Source organism: Schistocerca nitens, chromosome 11 (assembly GCF_023898315.1).
Source record: "Schistocerca nitens isolate TAMUIC-IGC-003100 chromosome 11, iqSchNite1.1, whole genome shotgun sequence".
Taxonomy (NCBI): Eukaryota; Metazoa; Arthropoda; class Insecta; order Orthoptera; family Acrididae; genus Schistocerca; species Schistocerca nitens.
The window spans coordinates 105,736,889-105,754,999 of NC_064624.1; the positions used below are offsets into that span (position 1 = coordinate 105,736,889).

The 18,111-nt window shown below is 40.0% G+C and overlaps 1 protein-coding gene across 1 annotated transcript in view; it reads left to right on the plus strand.

The window, feature by feature from the left end:
• The window catches only part of LOC126213343 (plasma membrane calcium-transporting ATPase 3-like), a 548,976-nt gene that overhangs the window by 249,844 nt on the left and 281,021 nt on the right, over positions 1-18,111 (plus strand). The window contains exon 13 of the mRNA XM_049941041.1: positions 3,909-4,150. Coding sequence (XP_049796998.1) covers positions 3,909-4,150 — 242 coding nt within the window. The remainder of the gene's footprint in view (positions 1-3,908; positions 4,151-18,111) is intronic.

The following is an 18,111-nucleotide window of genomic DNA, read 5'->3' on the forward strand; positions in this document are numbered from 1 at the left end:
ATCAGTAACTACCGACCTAGTTCACTGCTGAAATCATTTTTCCAAAATTTTTGGAAAGTTGAAGTATTTTAAAATAGTATCACACCTTGGAAACAATAATATCCTCAGCAAATCACTGTTTGGGTTTCAGGAGAGCTGCTGTACTGAGAATGCCATTTACATGTTCACACACCAGATATTACATGCATTAAATAACAAAATAGCACAAGTAATTATTTTCTGTGACCTAACCAAGACGTTTGATTGTGTGAATCATAGTATACTACTAGATAAATTGAAGTTTTATGTGATTGATGTTATAGCCAACCAATGGATCAAACCAATGGATCTACCCAAAAGAATGCAGAAAGTTGTATTTAGTAGTAACTCAACCAACAGAATCCAGGGACATAATTCTGACTGGGAAGAAATCACATATGGAGCTTCCCAAAGCTGGGAATGTGTGTGTGCGGATGGATATGTGTGTGTGTGTGTGAGTGTATACCTGTCCCTTTTTCCCCCTAAGGTAAGTCTTTCCGCTCCCAGGATTGGAATGACTCCTTACCCTCTCCCTTAAAACCCACATCCTTTCGTCTTTCCCTCTCCTTCCCTCTACCCTCATGAAGCAACCGTTGGTTGCGAAAGCTTGAATTTTGTGTGTATATTTGTGTTAGTTTGTGTGTCTATCGACCTGCCAGCACTTTCGTTTGGTAAGTCACATCATCTTTGTTTTTAGATATATTTTTCCCATGTGGAATGTTTCCCTCTATTATATACAGTTGAACAGGTAGAATGCTCGCTAATAACAGTGAAGCTAAGTTTTCACTGAAAAGTACTTACAGTAGTAGGGTTGCCATAATCTCGGAATCCAAAACCAGGACAAAACTTACGGTCACCATAGCCGAGCGAAGGAAATAAGAGGAATAAGGAGTCCTCATGCCCATAAGCTAAGGGAAATGTGCATTTAATTAATGATCCAGAGTTTAGGAAGGACTGCTTCATTAAGAAAGCATTTATTACAAAAAAATAAGAATATGCATTACATTATTCAGTACACGAAGTTCTATTGTCATCATTTGAGCATTCCTTATACCAATCGTATTTCTCTGAATCTTGAATAGATGAAAGGAACTTAATCGGGTTCTCAATCAGTTTATGAAATTCACTGCAACTTACATTTTTCATATTGTACTGTGTTTGCATCATTGCATTAAATGATTTTACTGTTAACCTATTCCTTTCTTCTGTCTACTGAGAATTCATGAGGGAAAAGACTCTCTCTACATTGGCGTTATGACTGTATCGACAACTCGCAATCTCGAAGAGGATGTACTGTACGACTGAGCCTGACTGCCCATTGTTTCCATATCTCGAAAGCTGTTCTGTTCTGTTTGGATTTTATATAATGTGAAGGCAAAGAGATAACATATTGATGCTTCCTTGACAGCAATTTTTGAAATTACCGGAAGTTGACTTCAAATCCAGCAAATATCGCGGACATTTGCCTTTTCGGCCTGGATGTTTTCATTTACCCTAAAATCGCAGACTGTCCTTAAAATCCGTGGCGTATGGCAACCCTATATAGTTAGTAGTCATTACCTAAAAATATATGGTTAAAATGCTATTTTGCTGAAAGCTGACATTTTGAGCCAGTGGCTGTGTATAAAATACTGGTTGATTCTTGTAGTGAAGGTAACAGCACTCAGCCACTTTTTGTATAGCTATTTATTTACCCGAATAGCACCATTACTTCTTTTGAACCAGCAGGTTCATCATCAGATAGCTTGTTCATGTTAAGATATGTTTTTGCTGCAGTTCACAGTAGTTTTCACTTTTTATTCTCCAATATTATGAAAATTTGTTGGGCTGGTGGTGCCCTACAACCAAAACAATGATGTGAGAAACTGTTTGTTTAACTGTAATTCTACCTCATAATGATTTCTAATAAAGTAAACAAATTATTAAAGTGAAAATGTTTTAATTACTTACTTAAATGATTTGTTTACATCGTTTGAAATCATTATGAGGCACAATTACAGTCAAATAGAAAGTTTCTCACATCATGTTTTGATTGTAGGGTACCACCACCACAACAAATTTTCATCATATGAGGGAACAAAAAGTGAAAACTAATGTCAACTACAGCAAAAATATATCTTAATGTGAACACCCTGTCAGATAATTAATCTTTCAGTTTCAAACCAGTAACAGCACTATTTACGTAAATAAATAACATTAAAAAAAGTGGCTGTTTGCTGTTACTGGCTCTGCAAGAATCAACCTGTATGGTTAAAATACCATAAAAGACAATAAAATGTAATCTCTATTGTCCACCATCATGCCTCTTTCAGCATAGAGAGAGATTCCTAATTGATTGTAGATGTAAAGAGACTGTCCATCATTTGTAGCTGGCTTGTTCTAGTCATTCATTCTGCTGCAGTTTTCCAGAGATCCCTGTTGCATGTCCCCCGCATCCCACCTTGTGTGCTGCTTGTGTGGCATTTTTTTGGGCTCATGTTTGGGTAGTGAGCCATGAGGTCTACTTATTATTCTTACTGCAGTAGATTTTGAAAGAAGGAGTAAATACCAATACTTTTACATTTATCCTTTTTCTTAAGTAGTGAACCCTGTTTTCTCCATTTTTTAGCAAATATTTCCATCTTCTTATATACACCAAATAATTTACCTTTCCCCACCCTGTCCTGGTCTTTTAAATTATTCTGTTTTCCTCCACTGTTGTGGCACATTTTTCTATTATGAGTACCATACGTAACTTTTTCATCTTCAGTGCTCTCTGTGTCGCATTATAAATCTCATTTCAATTTGGTCATAATCTCTGAGACCATCATACTTTTGCACTATACACCACTCTGTGCCTGTTCAAAATAATCATCATTTCTTATCTTCAAAGCATTCTTTAAATTGGTACCATTTTGTGCAGGACAGAATTGAAGCAGGTATCTTTTTGTGGGTGTTGTGATACATTATCAAAAATCACCACATCCATGATGCTGTGTTGCTGATTAGCTGATTCTGTGTGTTTGATGCTACATAGGTGACCACTTGTTCATCTGTACCACTGTGGCTAACATTTCTGGGTTAAAAGAAAACCTGATTGATCCTCACTCCTCTATTATATAATTGGTACCAAAAACTCTGTACCCGAATACTGATTAAGACTTTGATTCACTATCCGATAGTAAATGTTAACCTAGTTTCAATTATGTGTAAGGAAAAACACTGTATTTAACCTGTAACCTATTTAACACATTGCTAATATAATGTAGTGAAAAAATATGTCTTTTTACCTGTAATGCATTTGGACATTATGCCATTAACATCTCATACCACCACTCATTGTTGAATATTTTAAGCTTTTGATGCATTCTGAGTAACCATTTGAATTCTTTGGTAGCTCCAGAATTTTTTTTTTTTTTTTTGTACACCAAAAGACACAAATAGCAACTATCAAAAGGCAACCCTAGAACATGGACTTTGATCTCACACCTTGGTTCAGTGAAATAAAGGTTGTGAAATACAGGCTAAAAGTGTATGTTCTGTTGTAGTGATCTTGTTGCTAGACAGTTGAAAAACTGTGCACAAGACAAGTAGTACCATCACATGAGTAGACTTGTGCAGTATTATGACAAGTGTTTCAATTTCTGGTCAATTATGTAACAATGTGCATTCAGTTAACCTGTAGTATTTTCTTCCAGCTTTTTTTGCATTTTGTTTCTTTACTGTCTGAATGACACTCATGTTTGATCATATGAAGCAAAACATAATAGTCAAATCATTTTAAGTGTGTTATGAAAGAACTGTGATAATTTTATTTGTTTTATTTAGTAATGCATTGAAGTTTGCATTCTTATGCTGTTGCTATTTTTTGTTGTGTACAGTTTGTCATGGGAGTGTCCACCCATTTTTAGCCAGCAGATAGCCGTGGAGGTCTCCCAAAACAATTTGGTAACAAGACAGAGTGTGCACTTCTGGGATTTGTGCTGAGCATGGGAAAAGACTATGAGGCCATAAGAGCTGACATACCAGAAGAAAGTTTCACCAGGGTGTACACGTTTAACTCCATACGCAAGTCCATGAGTACGGTCATACCAATTGCAGGCGGTGGCTACAGACTCTTCTCGAAAGGTGCTGCAGAAGTCTTGCTCAATAAGTGAGTGCTTTGCAGTAAGCTATTATTTTCATAACATCTCCTTAAAATTGTCCGACAGGTAGCATGGATTAATTATTGCTGTCTGAGCATGTGGCTCTCACATATAGCATGACATCATCAAGTTTGAAACATGACAGTGTTGTGCTGTATGTGAAGGCTAGCAATTCACACATCGATAAGTAACCATGGATTACATTTCAAAATTGTCGTTGTATGGTGTTCACCATAAAATTATTTTAAAAGTTCTGCAAGAAGATCACTGCACTTTCATTGGACCTGTATTTCATGTATGTATCTGATATGGACTGATTATGTGAGCCCACATCAACAGGTGTTGTTCCCCTGATATGGTGTAAAGTGATTACATGTCCCATGGTCATTTTTGAGTTGGCTTCTGCTGGAGAAGACTGTTCTCCATAATAAGATACCTGGAAAAAAAGGTAAGGATGCACCAGTTTAAGAAAGATAGATCTGCATGGGGTTTTTTTGAAACCTGACAGCCTTTACACAAAAGTATCTAGATGAATATAAGAACTACTACCATATGACTATAGAAACATTTGATCATATTTTTGATGGCATCAGAAATGATATAACTGGTTATTACGGCAGTTTAATGCCTGAGTGACATAATTGGCCACTCAGTGTGCCAAGTTGAGATGTGGGCATAATACAGCCAAATGCAAAATTTGTGTATAGAGTGAAAAATAATAAGTATGAATAGTAACCGAGTTCAGTAAAGTATTTTCAAGGTATGGAACTGTAACAAAGTTTTGCACATGTGGAGAAGAGTGGAAATTCATAAAGACAGTTTTTTCTTTATTTATTATTATTTTATTTTTTTGAAACCAGCTAGTAATTTGGGATACTACAGTATCTATTGCTGCTTCCAATGAGATTTTGTCAGCAGCTGTTATTAATATGCTGGTGTCATCAGCAAATAAGATTAGTTTTCCCAATTTAATAAAGTCGTTTGTTTCCCCAATATAAAGGAGGAACAGTAGAGGTCCTAGGACAGAACCTTGTGGCACTCTGTACTTTATTGTTGATTTACTGGAGACATGTGTTGTTGTGATAATATTTCCTTGTACTGAAATGTCATCATGCCTTAAAACCACCACTTGCTGCCTGTTTTCTAGGTAAGATCTTATCCACTGATTTGGGATCCTTGGACACGTTTTTGATCTAATTTGTGAATGAGGAAGTCATGGTCAATTATGTCAAAAATTTTTGAAAGGTACAGAAAGATACCAGTAGCATCTTTTCTGTCATCCAGTGCTTTAAGCACAGCTTCTATGTACTCATACATTGCTGTTGTTGTAGACTTTGATTTACTGAGTCCATGTTGATTTGCTGAGAGTAATGAATTTTTTGTAATGTAGCTTAGTAGTCTATTGTAGAAAATTTTCTCAAATATTTTGGAGAAAACACTGAGTTGGGATATTGGACGATAATTATTTACATTTTCATAGTCCCCTTTTTTGAACAGTGGAGTTACTTTAGCTGTTTTGAGGCTATTGGGAATGATTCCAGTTGATAAGGAGTTGTTTAATATATATATTAGAGGTTTTAATACATTATCAGATGACTTTTTAAAGACATAATCTGGCACACCATCCAGTCCACATAAATATTTGTTTTTGAGTGACTTTATTATTTGTTTCACCTCTGTTTCCGTGACTGTTTGAAGGAACATAGACTTAACACTAGCATTTAAATAATTTGGTAGGCATGTAGGTCAATCGTCATACTGATTTTTGATTAACTGCTTTGCATATATTAGTAAAGTACATGTTAAACTTTTCAGCTACCTCTTTTGGATCTGAGTGTCTGTTATTTTCAATTTGAAGAGAGATATATTGTGAAGTTGATTGTTCTGTACCAGTTTCTGCTCTAATAACCTTCCACACAGCTTTCATTTTATTGTTTTCATTTGAGATGCACTCATCATTTTTTTCGTTTTTTGGCTTCTTTTATTACCTTGCTGAATATTTGGTTGTATTTTTTCACATAATTTCTGAATTCTGGAGTAGTATTTCTGTGCTTAATAAGACAGTGAAGAATTTTTTTCTTTCTACTGGAAGTTATAATGCCTTTCATTACCCAACATCTATTTTTTACTATCTTAATCATTCTTTTTTTCATTTGCAAGGCTGAAACCTCAGCCAACAGCAGCAACAACCACGTAATTGTAGATGGCAGCCTGAATTGAAAAATCAGTTGTATTGCAGAAGACAAAAGCGTCTTAAACAAATGAATACCCTGTTAAGTAAAATAATGGGTCATGTCTGAGCAAAGAGAGAGCAAAACAAGGAATTATTTTGTCCAAGGCAGAATAAACAGATTTACTCTTAAAGCAAACATGGCTACAAATAGTGAGGCTTTATGAAGACAGATCTCTTCAAGGTGACTAATTAATTGTTTTTTGCCATCTGCCTTACCTAAGAGTTGTCAGCTGTTTTATTTATGGAGTGTGTAGAATGAGTCAGCCCAAACCAGTACTGCTCATATATTTCATATGACACACATTGTCTGTGGAAAATGTAGGTTTATTTCTCATTAGGGACAAAATCATTTGTCATGTTGCTTTTTTATGCAGCCACTGTGATCTAGAGCAGTCTCAATTAGTATGGTAAGATGTGATACTCAGTTTAATAGCACACTCATCAGCCAAAACATTATGACTACCCACTTAATAGCATGGTGGCCCACATTTGGAAGACAGCGCAGCAGTAGTTTTACATGGCACAGATTCAACAAGTCCTTGGTTGGTTTTAGGAAGTGTGTGGCACCAGACGTCTGCATACGAGTCAAGTGATTCTCATAAATTATGCACAGGTGATTTGTGGGTGCAGAGCTGGCACTCAAAATCATCCAAGGTGTGTTTCGTTTGAGCCAAATGAGGTGAATGTTGTGACTGAGATATTAACTGTAGCACAATTCTTGCCTTGTGAAGCAGACAGTTATTCTGCTGGAAGATGCCCTCACTCTCAGAGAAGACATTGGGCATTAAATACTGCAGGTGGTTCACTTCAATGTTCACATAGTACACAGCTGACACAGTGCCTTCGATTGGTACCACCGGTCTTGTGGAAGCTTAGGTAAATTTCCCATTGCCACATAATACTGCCCACACTGTCTGTGTCCATGGTGTGGTACATATTTTGCGAAGACATTTGCCTTGATAATAGATTTCAGGACGTGACCACTTGTGTTGTGTCACAAGAAATGTGATTCATCTGACTAGTTGATGTCTTTTCATTGATCCACATCCAATCTTACTGACCCTGTGCCCACTGTAGTTGCAAGTGGAAATGTCATTGTGTCATTGTGGTAACATGTAGGGATCATCTGAGCTGGTACCCCATGTTCAACAGCCTCTGCATACTGTAAAGAGGCATGGACGTTCAACACCTTATCACTTACTCATGGTTCCATCATCCTTCAACCACTTTCCATAGATGCTCAAATAGTCTATCAACTTTGCTGTTTCTGGGGTGTGCATTCGTGCATTCTGGTTCATAACAGTCTGCCTTTCGTAAAAGCTGCTTCCCCATTTGCAACCTGTATCATCACTGCAATGCTTTCCCATTCATCTCTGCTCTATCTATACACTTTCCCTGACATGCCATACCACTGATGGTATTCATTATCATGGCTAATCAATGTATCCCTTCTAGTACTTGCCATATCAACAAACACTTGTTGGCCACACGTTCCTGGACCGACTCAACCTTCTCATTTTGTTTGCCAGCCCGTGCTGTGTTGCCCTTCTGCTGCCGCCAGTTACTGCTGCAGTCCTGGTTTTTCTTTGTGTTTTGCTGTCCCTATTCACACATATTGTTAAAACAGATATCATACAAGACTTATTTGGGACCACTCTTTTGACTGGGTACCTAAATTCCACTTCCAGTATCATGCTGACTCCACTTTCTGCCAATTTCTTCTGTAACTGTTTTGTTTCAGTCCAGATTCCTTCTTCTTAAACTTTTATTGAGTCAGTCCATCTTGCTCTGGGTCTCCCTCTGTCACTCAAACTTGGCCTGCAGCATTTTTTTTTTTTTTTTTTTTTTTTTTTTTTTTTTTTTTTTTCTCCATCTTCCATTCTCTCCAGACCATTTTAACCTGTTGTTCTCAATTCTCTCATTCAGATTTGATACTCCAGTTTCATTCCTGACACCTTCGTTTCTCACTCAGTCTCTCGTCGTTTTCACTAACATACTTCTTAGGAATGTCATTTCTCTTTCTTGGACTCTACTATCTCCTCTCTTCTTCTTATTGTCCAGTGCTCCAGTGCATACATCAGCATGAGTGTAAAGTACATCTTGCACAGCACTTTGTTAAAATTCATTGGCACCTCCCTTCCCTAGATGAATTCACCCGCACACCAGTAAAACGTGTTGCTCTATTGTATCCTTTTGCCAATTCCTGTCTCCAGTGTTGCATTCTCCTTTATGACACTTCCTAGATGTTTGAAGTTATCCACAGTTTCAATATCCTGTCCTAAACTATTAATGTGTCTCTTCACTGTCTACTTTGGTTACCACCATAGTCTTGCTTTTCTCCACACTGCAATTCATTTCATATTTCTCACTTTTTTATTTGAGATGTCTAATGTGCTCCTGTCCATTCTTGCTGTTGATTCCACATGCCATCATATTTTCAGCAAATACCAGTAACTTCACCATTGTTACTCTGTGAGCTTCATTTGTCTCCTTTATGATTATAAATAATAATGGTGATGCCACTCTTCCTTGTCTCAACCCTATAACATTCCTAAATCAAGCAGTACTCCCATCTTGGGTCTGGCCACTCCTGAAGCTTTTGTGTACAGTGCTTTAAGAATTTAAAATGTTCATTTGCCAACTCACTTTCTCTCCAAAGCTTCCCATCCCTTTTCTCTAGGAACACTAAAATAAGGCTTCACGAAGTCAAATGTCATCACCAAATCTTCCCAATATTCACAATTCCTTTCTGTCAAATTCCTCATAGTAATGATTGGGTCCACTGTTGGTCTACCATGCCGAAAGCCACACTGCTCCTCTTCTGATGGACCTCCCACTTTTTCCCTCAGTCTTCTTTGCAGTATCCTCTTCATTACTCTTGCAGTTTCCAATACAATGGTGAGCCCTCTATAGTTATTGCATGCTGTTCTCTCTCTCTCTCTCTTCTTGCAACACTAGAATTCTTATCCCCTTTCCTCATTTTTCAGGTACACTTTCCCAATCTGTACACATCTTAGCAATACGTATAACCAATGTAGCCCAGTAGGTCCAAATGCCTTTATCATCTCCACACTTAATTAATCTATCCCTTGCTGTTTTCATTATTCTAAGTGTTATTTCCAAGATTGTAATATCTTCCTTTCCTTCCAGGCCCAGGTCACGCTGGTGTACTTCTATTCCATTTTTGTAGCTGTTTTTCACATGAAGTAGTTTGTCAAAGTACTTTTCCCATCTTTTCCTTATCACCTTGGTTGTGCTATTAACTCTACATTTTCCCATTTCACCAGCTTTGTGTACATTAGATTAGATTAGTACTTGTTCCATAGATCATGAATACGACACTTCGTAATGATATCGAATGTGTCAGCTTAATAAAAGGTGTATATACAAGACATTACATTACACAAAATATTACATGACACTTAATATTTTTAATTTTATATACAGGGTGGTCAGAAAATGCGTGAAATGCTTGTAGGGATGTTACAGGGCAGGTTGTACTGAGACATAAATGTTAAGAAAAAAATTTGATACCTTGCTCCATTTCCGAGTTATTTAGCATAGAATTTAGCCAATCAGGGCATCGCGCACTCGCATTCAAGTGGCCTGCCAGGGTCGGTGTTGCCCAATGAGTGCTCTGTCTCATTAGCTGAAACTTGAATTTACACGCACGCCAATGTGATTGGCTAAATTCAATGCTAAATAACTCAGAAACGGCACAACGTATCGAATTTATTTCTTAACATTTATGTCGCAGTACAACCTGCCCTGTAACATCCCTACAAGCATTTCACACATTTTCTGACCACTCTGTATATAGAGTTATTAACAATATATGTAGAGTTAATAGCACAACCAAGGTGATAAGGAAAAGATGGAAAAAGTACTTTGACAAACTACTTCGTGTGAAAAACAGCTATATATATATATATATATATATATATATATATATATATATATATATATATATATATATAATAGAGGGAAACATTCCACGTGGGAAAAATATATCTAAAAACAAAGATGATGTGGCTTACCAAATGAAAGCAGGCTACGTAGGCAGAGATACGTTCTGTGGGGGCTTGGTAACCAGCTACAATGGGGCGGCCGGGATGATTGGGTTTGTGAATTTTAGGGAGAAGGTAGAAGGTAGGGCTGCAGGGTGTCAGTGGGGTCAGGAGGTTGATGGAGTCAGATGAAAGGTTTTGTAGGGGGCCTAAGGTTCTGAGGATTCCTTGAAGCTCCACCTGGACATCAGGAATGGGATTACCTTGGCAAACTTTGTATGTGGTATTGTCTGAAAGCTGACGCAGTCCCTCAGCCACATACTCCCGACGATCAAGTACCACAGTCGTGGAACCCTTTTCCGCCAGAAGAATGACGATGGATCGGTCAGCTTTCAGATCACGGATAGCTTGGGCTTCAGCAGTGGTGATGTTGGGAGTAGGATTATAGTTTTTGAAGAAGGATTGAGAGGCAAGGCTGGAAGTCAGAAATTCCTGAAAGGTTTGGAGAGGGTGATTTTGAGGAAGAGGAGGTGGGTCCCGCTGTGACGGAGGACGGAACTGTTCCAGGCAGGGTTCAATATGGATAGTGTCTTGGGGAGTTGGATCATTAGGAGTAGGATTAGGATCATTTTTCTTCGTGGCAAAGTGATATTTCCAGCAGAGAGTACGAGTGTAGGACAGTAAATCTTTGACAAGGGCTGTTTGGTTGAATGTGGGAGTGGGGCTGAAGGTGAGGCCTTTGGATAGGACAGATGTTTCAGACTGGGAGAGAGGTTTGGAGGAAAGGTTAACTACTGAATTGGGGTGTTGTCGTTCCAGATTGCGTTGATTGGAATTTTGAGGTTTTGGAGGGAGTGGAGCTGGAAGTGGGAGATTGAGTAGATGGGAGAGACTGGGTTTGTGTGCAATGAGAGGAGGTTGAGGTTTGCTAGAAAGGTTGTGATGGGTGAGTGAGTTGCCTTTCCAGAGGTGGGAAACCAGGAGATTGGATAATTTTTTGAGGTGGAGGGTGGCATGCTGTTCTAATTTGCGGTTGGCCTGTAGGAGGATGCTTTGAACAGCCAGTGTGGATGCAGGAGATGAAAGATTGAGGACTTTTATTAAGGATAGGAGTTGATGGGTGTGTTCATTGGCTGAGTTGATGTGTAGGTGAAGGATTAGGTGGGTGAGGGCAATGGATTGTTCAGTTTGGAACTGGTATAGGGACTGATGGAAAGAAGGGTTGCAGCCAGAGATGGGAACTTTAAGTGTGAGGCCCTTGGGGATTAGCCTGAGAAAATAGAATATTGGAGCGTAATCTGGCTAGGGCGAAGGCATGATTGCGGAGGAAATGTAAATAAAACTTAATGGGGTCGTTGTGGGGGTGTTGTGAGGGTGACATGGTATTAGAAGGTGGAAAGTGTAACATGAGGCTTAAATGAAAATGAAAATAAAAATGTAAATAAAAATGAAAATAAAAATATATGGTGAGAGATAAAGGTGAACTGGAAAGTAACTGGAGATCTGGTGTGAAAAAAGGCGATAGGTGTTGGTTACAGCTGGGCTACGTTAGACTTGGGTTGGTAGACAACGATGTGCACAAAGGTTAGGTGGTTGTGTTGCCGCCAAAACACGTTAAAGGGTGGAGAAATTCGGTAAAATTTAAAAAAACTGCGTGTAAATGTATTAAGAGGAGTGGTTTTGTGGTGGCAGATTATGAAAATGAGGCTAACAATTGTCTGACGAAGAAATAATGAAGTTAAAACCTGTGGGAAGCGGCTAAAAATTATCAGTGATGTGGGAAAAATGGAAATGGAAATAAAGCAAAAGTTATTAGACCTAGCCGAAATGGTTGTTTAATAGGTGAAAGGAACTGTTTGTGAACTAGAAACAGTGGATTTTATAGCAGCAGTAGTGATGAAAGCGGATTTTTTTTTTTTTATGGTTTGGAAGTGGGTTATGTATTATTGAGTATATATAGGTGGGATAAAATTGTATAGTAGATTACGGTAAAAAGGAGAAGGTGAATACAAAGTGAACCTACTGGAAAAAACAGAAAGAGAAAATAAGTGACAGAAAAGATTTCGAAATGCAACAGTGATAATAACAAACGTGATTGTTGGGTTCAAATTAATGATATGAATATAATAGAGGGAAACATTCCACACGGTAAAAATATATTTAAAAACAAAGATGATGTGACCTACCATACGAAAGCGCTGGCAGATCGATAGACACACAAACAAACACAAACATACACACAAAATTCTAGCTTTCGCAACCAACGGTTGCTTCGTCAGGAAAGAGGGAAGGAGAGGTAAAGACAAAAGGATGTGGGTTTTAAGGGAGAGGGTAAGGAGTCATCCCAATCCCGGAAGCGGAAAGACTTACCTTAGGGGGAAAAAAAGGATGGGTATACACTCGCGCGCACACACGCACATATCCATCCACACATATACAGACACAAGCAGACATATTCCAAGACTCTGTGTCTTTGAATATGTCTGCTTGTGTCTGTGTGTGTGTGTGTGTGTGTGTGTGTGTGTGTGTGTGTGTGTGTGTGTGTGTGTGTGCGCGCGCGCGCGCGCGCGAGTGTATACCCGTCCTTTTTTCCCCCTAAGGTAAGTCTTTCCGCTCCCGGGATTGGGATGACTCCTTACCCTCTCCCTTAAAACACACATCCTATGTATATTTATATATATAATAGAGGGAAACATTCCACGCGGAGAAAAATATATTTAAAAACAAAGATTTTGGGCCAACTCTTTGCCTTTAATATGTCTGCTTGTGTCTGTATATGTGTGGATGGATATGTGCGTGTGTGCGAGTGTATACCTGTCCTTTTTTCCCCCAAGGTAAGTCTTTCCACTCCCGGGATTGGAATGACTCCTTACCCTCTCCCTTAAAACCCACACCTTTCATCTTTCCCTCTCCTTCCCTCTTTCCTGACGAAGCAACCATTGGTTGCGAAAGCTTGAAATTTTGTGTGTGTGTGTTTGTGTGTTTTTTTTATTGTGCCTATCTACCAGTGCTTTCCCGTTTGGTAAGTCATTGAATATCTCTCTCTCTCTCTCTCTCTCTCTCTCTCTCTCTCTCTCTCTATAAGTGCTGGCAGGTCGATAGACACACAAACAAATATACACAAAAAATTTAAGCTTTCGCAACAAACGGTTGCTTCATCAGGAAAGAGGGAAGAAAAGGGAAAGACGAAAGGATGTGGGTCTCAAGGTAGAGGGCAAGGAGTCACCCCAATCCTGGGAGTGGAAAGACCCACCCTAGGGGGAAAAAAGGACAGATATACACTCGCGCACACACACACATATCCATCCGCACACACACAGACACAAGCAGACATTAGTAGAGGCAAAGAGTTTGGGCAGAGATGTCAGTCAAGGTGGAAGTGCAGAGGCAAAGATGTTGTGGAAAGACAGGTGAGGTATGAGTGGCGGCAACTTGAAATTAGCGGAGGTTGAGGCCTGGCGGATAACGAGAAGAGAGGATATACTGAAGGGCAAGGTCCCATCTCCAGAGTTCTGACAGGTTGGTGTTAGTGGGAAGTATCCAGATAACACGGATGGTGTAACACTGTGCCGAGATGTGCTGGCCGTGCACCAAGGCATGTTTAGCCACAGGGTGATCCTCATTACCAACAAACACTGTCTGCCTGTGTCCGTTCATGCGAATGGACAGTTTGTTGCTGGTCATTCCCACATAGAAAGCTTCACAGTGTAGGCAGGTCAGTTGGTAAATCACGTGGGTGCTTTCACACGTGACTCTGCCTTTGATCGTGTACACCTTCCGGGTTACAGGACTGGAGTAGGTGGTGGTGGGAGGGTGCGTTGGACAGGTTTTACACCGGGGGCAGTTACAAGGGTAGGAGCCAGAGGGTAAGGAAGGCTGTTTGGGGATTTCATAGGGATGAACTAAGAGGTTACGAAGGTTAGGTGGACGGCAGAAAGACACTCTTGGTAGAGTGGGGAGGATTTCATGAAGGATGGATCTTATTTCAGAGCAGGATATGAGGAAGTTGTATCTCTGCATGTAAATATATTAAGAGGAGGGGTTTTGTGGTGGCAGATTATGAAAATGAGGCTAACAATTGTCTGATGAAGAAATAATGAAGTTAAAACCTATGGGAAGCGCCTAAAAATTATCAGTGATGTGGGAAAAATGGAAATGGAAATAAAGCGAAAGTTATTAGAACTAGCCGAAATGGTTGTTTAATAGGTGAAAGGAACTGTTTGTGAACTAGAAACGGTGGATTTTATAGCAGCAGTAGTGACGAAAGCGGAATATTTTTTTTTTTTTTTTTTTTTTTTTTTTTTTTTTTTTTTTATGGTTTGGAAGTGGGTTACGTATTATTGAGTATATATAGGCAGGATAAAATTGTATAGTAGATTATGGTAAAAAGGAGAAGGTGAATACAAAGTGAACCTACTGGCAAAAATAGAAAGAGAAAATAAATGACAGAAAAGATTTCGAAATGCAACAGTGATAATAACAAACGTGATTGTTGGGTTCAAATTAATGATATGAATATAATAGAGGGAAACATTCCACGCGGGAAAAATATATTTAAAAACAAAGATGATGTGACCTACCATACGAAAGTGCTGGCAGGTTGATAGAAACACAAACAAACACGAACATGGTTGCTGGGTCAGGAAAGAGGGAAGGAGAGCAAAAGATGAAAGGATGTGGGTTTTAAGGGAGAGGGTAAGGAGTCATTCCAATCCTGGGAGCGGAAAGACTTAACTTAGGGGGAAAAAAGGACAGGTATACACTCACGCACACACACACACACACACACACACACACACACACACATCCATCTGCACATACACAGACAAAAAAAAAATGTCTCCAGGGCCTCGCTGCGATGGAGCACTTCCTTTCACGCCGATCACCTGCCACCCTACCTAAAACCTCTTTCCTCATTACCTTAGCCAGCTGCATCCTGACCCACAACTTCTTCACTTTTGAAGGCCAGACATACCAACAATTAAAGGGAACAGCCATGGGTACCAGGATGGCCCCCTCGTACGCCAACCTATTCGTGGGTCGGTTAGAGGAAGCCTTCTTGGTTACCCAGGCCTGCCAACCCAAAGTTTGGTACAGATTTATTGATGAAATCTTCATGATCTGGACTCACAGTGAAGAAGAACTCCAGAATTTCCTCTCCAACCGCAACTCCTTTGGTTCCATCAGATTCACCTGGTCCTACTCCAAATCCCATGCCACTCTCCTTGACGTTGACCTCCATCTGTCCAATGGCCAGCTTCACACGTCCGTCCACATCAGACCCACCAACAAGCAACAGTACCTCCATTATGACAGCTGCCACCCATTCCACATCAAACGGTCCGGTCCCTTCCCTACAGCCTAGGTCTTCGTGGCAAACGAATCTGCTCCAGTCCGGAATCCCTGAACCATTACACCAACAACCTGAAAACAGCTTTCACATCCCGCAACTACCCTCCCAACCTGGTACAGAAGCAAATAACCAGAGCCACTTCCTCATCCCCTCAAAACCAGAACCTCCCACAGAAGAACCACAAAAGTGCCCCAATTGTGACAGGATACTTTCCGGGACTGGCTCATACTCTGAATGTGGCTCTCCAGCAGGGATATGACTTCCTCAAATCCTGCCCTGAAATGAGATCCATCCTTCATAAAATCCTCCCCACTCCACCAAGAGTGTCTTTCCACCGTCCACCTAACCTTTGTAACCTCTTAGTTCATCCCTATGAAATCCCCAAACCACCTTCCTTACCCTCTGGCTCCTACCCTTGTAACTGCCCCTGGTGTAAAACCTGTCCAACGCACCCTCCCACCACCACCTACTCCAGTCCTGTAACCCGGAAGGTGTACACGATCAAAGGCAGAGTCACGTGTGAAAGCACACACGTGATTTACCAACTGAACTGCCTACACTGTGAAGCTTTCTATGTGGGAATGACCAGCAACAAACTGTCCATTCGCATGAACGGACTCAGGCAGACAGTGTTTGTTGGTAATGAGGATCACCCTGTGGCTAAACATGCCTTGGTGCACGGCCAGCACATCTTGGCACAGTGTTACACTGTCCGGAGATGGGAACTTGCCCTTCAGTATATGCTCTCTTCTCGTTATCCACCAGGCCTCAACCTCCGCTAATTTCAAGTTGCCGCCGCTCATACCTCACCTGTCTTTCAACAACATCTTTGCCTATGTACTTCCCCCTCGACTGACATCTCTGCCCAAACTCTTTGCCTCTACTAATGTCGGCTTGTGTCTGTGTGTGTGCGGATGGATATGTGTGTGTGTGCGCGAGTGTATACCTGTCCTTTTTCCCCCCTAGGGTGGGTCTTTCCGCTCCCGGGATTGGGGTGACTCCTTGCCCTCTCCCTTGAGACCCGCATCCTTTTGTCTTTCCCTCTTCTTCCCTCTTTCCTGACGAAGCAACCGTTGGTTGCGAAAGCTTGAAATTTTGTGTGTGTTTGTGTGTTTTTTTATTGTGCCTATCTACTAGTGCTTTCCCGTTTGGTAAGTCATGGAATCTTTGTTTTTAATATATTTTTCCCATGTGGAATGTTTCTATATATATGGATGGATATGTGTGTGTGTGTGCGCGAGTGTACACCCGTCCTTTTTTCCCCCTAAGGTAAGTCTTTCCGCTCCCGGGATTGGAATGACTCCTTACCTACCCTCTCCCTTAAAACCCACATCCTTTCATCTTTCCCTCTCCTTCCCTCTTTCCTGATGAGGCAACAGTTTGTTGCGAAAGCTTGAATTTTGTGTGTATGTTTGTGTTTGTTTGTGTGTCTGTCGACCCGCCAGCACTTTCATTCGGTAAGTCACATCACACATCATCTTTGTTTTTAGATATATTTTTCCTACGTGGAATGTTTCCCTCTATATATATATATATATATATATATATATATATATATATATATATATATACACACACTCTTTGCCTTTACAAATGTCTGCTTGTGTTTGTGTATGTGCGGATGGATATGTGTGTGTGTGTGAGTGTATACCCCTTCTTTCCCCCTAAGGTAAGTCTTTCGGCTCCCGGGATTGGAATGACTCCTTACCCTCTCCCTTAAAACCCACAACCTTTCGTCTTTCCCTCTCCTTCCCTCTTTCCAGATGAGGCAACAGTTTGTTGTGAAAGCTTGAATTTCATGTGTATGTTTGTGTTTGTTTGTGTGTCTATCGACCTGCCTATAGTTATAATAGAGGGAAACATTCCACGTAGGAAAAATATATCTAAAAACAAAGGTGATGTGACTTACCAAATGAAAGTGCTGGCAGCTCGACAGACACACAAACAAACACAAACATACACACAAAATTCATGCTTTCGCAACAAACTGTTGCCTCTTCAGGAAAGAGGGAAGGAGAGGGAAAGACGAAAGGATGCGGGTTTTAAGGGAGAGGGTAAGGAGTCATTCCAATCCCGGGAGCGGAAAGACTTACCTTAGGGGGAAAAAAAGGACGGGTGTACACTCGCACACACACACATATCCATCCACACATATACAGACACAAGCAGACATATTTTGATATATATATATATATATATATATATATATATATATATATATATATATATATATATATAAACAAAAATGATGTGACTTACCAAACAAAAGCGCTGGCACGTCGATAGACACATAAACAAACACAAACATACACACAAAATTCAAGCTTTCGCAACAAACTGTTGCCTCATCAGGAAAGAGGGAAGGAGAGGGAAAGA